Source organism: Sus scrofa, chromosome 6 (assembly GCF_054392235.1).
Source record: "Sus scrofa isolate SSC_HxYL_T2T_F1_AM1 chromosome 6, Sscrofa_HxYL_maternal_Yorkshire_Landrace_v2.0, whole genome shotgun sequence".
Classification (NCBI taxonomy): domain Eukaryota; kingdom Metazoa; phylum Chordata; class Mammalia; order Artiodactyla; family Suidae; genus Sus; species Sus scrofa.
The window spans coordinates 64295319-64300469 of NC_139388.1; the positions used below are offsets into that span (position 1 = coordinate 64295319).

At 37.2% G+C, this 5151-nt stretch overlaps 1 protein-coding gene across 1 annotated transcript; it reads left to right on the forward strand.

Annotated features, from left to right (window-relative positions):
• The first annotated feature begins 1818 nt into the window (after positions 1–1818).
• LOC100520313 (vomeronasal type-1 receptor 4) lies at positions 1819–2766 on the forward strand. The gene has a single exon (XM_003127479.3). The coding sequence runs from the start codon at positions 1819–1821 to the stop codon at positions 2764–2766; it is 948 nt and encodes a 315-aa protein (XP_003127527.1).
• Positions 2767–5151: the final 2385 nt, after the last annotated feature.

Sequence of the window (5151 nt, forward strand, 5' to 3'; positions counted from 1 at the left end):
GTTCTTTGTTGGTTGTATGGTTGGAAAATGTTTTCTCTCACTCAGTATGTTGTCTTTTTTATTTTGTTTATGCTTTCCTTTGCTGTGTGGAAGCTTTTAGTTTTTATTAGGTCCCATATGTTTATTTTTGCTTTTGTTTCCATTAGTCTTGGAGATTGCCCCCAAAAATATTGCTGCAATTTATGACAAAGAGTGTTCTGCCTATGTTTTCTATGGTTTTCATTTCTTCAGGAGCTTCATAATGTTTTCCACAGTGGCTGTACCTCTTCTCGTTCCCATAGTATATAAAGGGTTCCTTTATGTCAGCGTGCTTTCCTATGTGGTATCTATTTTCATTTGGATAGCAGATGTAGTAGCAGGTGTGAGGTGATACCTTACTGTGATTTCGATTTGCATTTCCCTGATGACTCGTGATGCTGAGCATCTTTTCATGTGCTTATTACTCCTTTGTATGTCTTCCTAGAAAAATGTCTGTTTAGGTTCTTTGCATATTTAAATTTTTTTTGTTGTTTTTTTGTTTGGGGTGTTGAGTTATATAATTTCTTTGTATATTTTGGAGGTTAACTCATAACTGGATATGTGGTTTGCAAATATTTTCTCCCATTATATAGCTAGCTTCTTTTTAATGGTTTCCTTTTCTGTGCAGATGCTTTTATATGGTGTATTCCCACTGGTTGACTTCTGCTTTTGTGGTCAAATCTAAATCATTATTATCAACACGCCTGTTGAGAAGCTTCTTTCTTTTTCTAGGAGTTTGATGGTTTCAGGTCTTACATACCAGTCTTAATCCAGTTGAGATTATTTTTGTGTATGGTGTAAGATAGTGGTCCAGGTTTATCTTTTATGTAAAAAATGAAGTATAATAGATATAATATATTAGTTTCATGGGTACAAATAATGATTCAGTATTTTTATATATTGCCAACTAATTACAGTAAGTGTAGTTAACATTCATTACATACAATTGTAATTTTTTTTATGATTGTAGTTACAGTTTTTTTTCCTGTGATCAGGACTTGTAAGGCTTAATTTTTTAGTTTCAATGTATAGATGTAGATATCCTGTTTTCCCAAGATTATTGAAGATCATATTGATTTTCCACTGTATATTCTTGGTGCTTTTGACAAAATTAACCATTAGCATATGGATTTTTTTCTGTGCTCTCTAGTCTGTTCATTGAAACTGTTTCAGTTGATCATGAACTTGAAGAATAGACTTGGGGGAGGGGGAGGGAGTGGGATGGACTGGGAGTTTGGGATTAATAGATACAGACTATTGCCTTTGGAATGGATAAGCAATGAGATCCTGCTGTGCAGCACTGGGAACTCTGTCTAGTCACTTAGGATAGAGCATGAGAGTGTGAGAAAAAAGAATGTACACATGTATGTGTGACCGGGTCACCATGCTGTAGAGTAGAAAGTTGAGAGAACACTGTAAACCAGCTATAACAAAAAAATAAAAATCATTATATAAAAAGTTAAAAAAAGAAACTATTTAATTTGGACCAACAATGTTGCTAAACAAGAGATAAGTGTATCCTAAGTTCATGGACCTAACAGAAGGTGGAAAATCAGGGTATAAAGCAAATGGAAATTAATTTAGTTTATGTTACTTACAATTAATAATGGTGAATGTTATAACTGATATAAGGAGTGTGTTATCCAGGTAAAGTCACTTTTTTTTTCTGGAATATGAATGTCTTCCTTCTGAGGAGAAGAAAAGAGTGAGAATCCTTTTCCATGTTGGTTATATAAGAAGACTGCTGATGTCATCACCAGTAGACTCCTTTCTGCTCGAGGTCACTCTACAGCCCTCTCCATGTCTTTTCACAAAGATGTCCTAAGAACCACAAGACAGGCAGTACTGCAAACCATGTACCTTTTACAGATTGGAGCTGGGTCTCTGGCCAATATCATTCTCTTCTTCCACAATATCTCTCCTATCCTGCTTGGCCACAAGCAGAGACCTACACATACAGTTCTCACCCACATGGCTGTGGCCAATATCCTGGTTCTTCTCACTTCTGGGATTCCCCACATAATGATGGCTTTTGTGTGGAGGAGCCCTCTGTCCAGTCTTGGGTGTAAGTGTGTCTATTACTTACAGAGAGTGGCTCGCAGCACCACCCTGTGCTCCACCTGTGTCCTGAGCACCTGTCAGTTCTTCACTCTCATCCCTGGGAGACCGGAGTGGATGATGCTCAGAGGAAGAGCATCCAGGTTCGCTGGTCCTTCCTCTTGTACCTGCTGGGTATTCAGTGTCTTAATGTACATCCATGTTCCTCTGAAAATCACTGGTCCACAAGACATGTACAACTCTACTGATACCCAAGGCAGGTGGTTCTGCTCAGCTGGTACTCATGATGGCTTTGGCTATTTTGCGTCCATCTCTGATGCCATGTTTATTGGCCTCACAGTTTGGTCCAGTGGCTCCATGCTGCTTCTCCTGCACAGACACCACCAGAGGGTGCAGTATATTCACACCCACACGGGCCACCACCAATGCCGCCCAGAGACCAGAGCTGCCCACACCATCCTGATGCTGGTGGTCACCTTTGCCATCTTCTACGTGCTGAATTCTCTTTTTATTGTCTATATGCATGTCTTTTTAGATTTTCATTTGTGGTTGCTGCAGACCTCTAATGTCTTGGTTTCCTGTTTTCCCACTGTTTCCCCCTTCGTGCTGCTCTTTAGGAATCCTAGAACACCGAAGTGCTGCTCTTTAGGAATCCTAGAACACCGAAGTGCTGCTCTTGAGTTGTTATAAAGTAGGGTTAAATGATAAATCTTTAGTAGACAGCTTCTATAATAACCATCATTATTCTATGACTACTCAGTATCAATTTTTATATGAGGTATAATTAATATATAATGTAAGTAATTTTATAACATAATTAGTTTCAGTTGTACGACATAATGAATAAATGTCTACATTGCAAAGTGGTCACCACAGTAAGCCTCCTTACCATTCATTCATTCATCCCCTCCCAAGATGCAGTTTTTTTTCGTGTACTGAGAACTTTGAAGCTTGACTCACTCAGCCTTTTTCACATAAGCGATACAGTCTAAATAACCATAGTCACTCTGCTGTACATTACATCCCATGATTATTCATTTTAAAACTAGAAGTTGATGTCTCAATTAAATACCAATTTTTTACATAGTTTGCAATGAACTGTGAAAGTTAATCTAATGCAGGTGCTGCCCCAGGAGATCTGAAAGTCAATCCCTGAAATTATCACCTCCAAAAAGTTACAAAGCCTTATCGAGGAAACAACTTTCACCTCAACCTGGGCAACTGTCTGAAAGAATCTCCTTTGCTTGGGGACATTTTAAGAGTTTCCTTAAATTTTATCTCCATGTGTTGTGGTTAATACCTGACATATATCGCCACATAGTCCAAGGTTGGTCACCATCAATCTTATTTCAGTTAGGTCGAGATTTTATTTTATAGATGAAGATAAGTAACTAGGAACATGGAGATGTTTTTCTATATTATGCTGTATCTTTATTTCTCTCATATTTGTCCATGTGCTGAGGTGTCACACCGAAAATAAATGTTGTTCAATGCGTTATTTCCTCTTTAAGCCTAAATTTTCTTTAAATGATTGTCAGTAAATTTGACTGATTATATAGATGAAGTAATTTGAAGATGGATTATAAGCTGCACTCTTTACACTTGTCACTTGACTATGTAGTTTTCATCATTGCAAGGCAGAAACTTGGGATCAGTTTTCTATTTATGCTTTTTTTTTTTCTGTCCCCTCTCGGGACAGTGTGATATTTTTAATACTATGTTTGAAAAAATTGGTGTTAAGATACAACTATTTTTATTGATTGTTTCAGCCATCATATATGGTTCCCCAAATAGTATATCTATATATATTATTGCCTACAATTAATGCTATGATTTTAGTTGTTGTGAACTAGTTGTTTCTTATACAAAATAAGAAATGAAGATAGTTTATGCATCTATCTATATGATTGCCATTTCTGTTGCTTGTAGATTTTTTTTTAACTAGTGTATAGTTGATTTACAGTGTTCTGTCAATTTCTGCTATACAACATAGTGACCCAGTCATGTATATGTGTGTGTGTGTGTGTGTGTGTACTTTTACTCATACTATATTCCTTCATGTTCTACCAGAGGATATTGGACATATTTCTCTGTGCTGTACAGTAGGACATCAATGCTTATCCATTCTAAGTATAATAATTTCCCTGCACGAACTCCAACTCCCTGTCCAATCCATTTCCTCCCCCTCCCACTGGCAAATGCAAGTCTGCTCTCTATGTCCATGATCTGTTTCTTTTTTGTAGACAGGTTCCTTTGTGCCATATTTTAGATTCCTCATATAAGTGACATCATATGGTATTTGTCTTTCTCTTTCTGACCCTTCACTTACTATGAAAATCTCTGGTTGTCTCCAAGTTGCTGTAGATGGCATTATTTTGTTCTTTTTAATGGCCGAGTATATTCCATTGCATATATGCACCACGTCTTCTTAGTCCATTCATCTGTTGATAGCCATTGAGGTTGTTTCCATCTCTTGACTCTTGTGAATGGTGATGAAATGAACATAGGGGGTGCATGTATCTTTTTGAATGGAAATTTTGCTCAGATATATGCCCAGGAGTGGGATTGCTGGATCATACTATAGTTCTATATTTAGCTTTCTGAGGAAACTTTGTACTGTTCCATAGTGGTTACATTCCTTTCAACAGTGAAGGAAGTTACCCTTTTCTCCACCCCATCTCCAGCATTTATTATTTGTTGATTTGTTAATGATGACATTCTTATGGGCAGTGATACTGTATTGTAGTTTCGATTTGCATTTCTCTAATGATTAAAAGAATGTAATTAGAACACTCTCTAACACCATACTCAAGAGTAAACTCAAAATAGATTAAAAAACTAAATATGAGGCCAGATACTATAACACTCCTAGAGGAAAACATAGGCAGGACACTCTGACATAAATCACAGCAACATCTTGTTTGTTCCACCTCCTAAAATAATGACAATTAAATACAAAGTAAGAGAGAGGACAAGATGGCAGAGGAGTAGGAAGACACGCTCGCCCTCTCCCACAAACACAACAAAAAAAGCACATCTACAGAATAAATGACTCGCACAGAACAGCAACCAATC

Bases quoted from the DNA above. Each gene is read 5' to 3' on its own strand.
- LOC100520313 (XM_003127479.3), top strand. From the start codon at position 1,819: ATGTCTTTTCACAAAGATGTCCTAAGAACCACAAGACAGGCAGTACTG.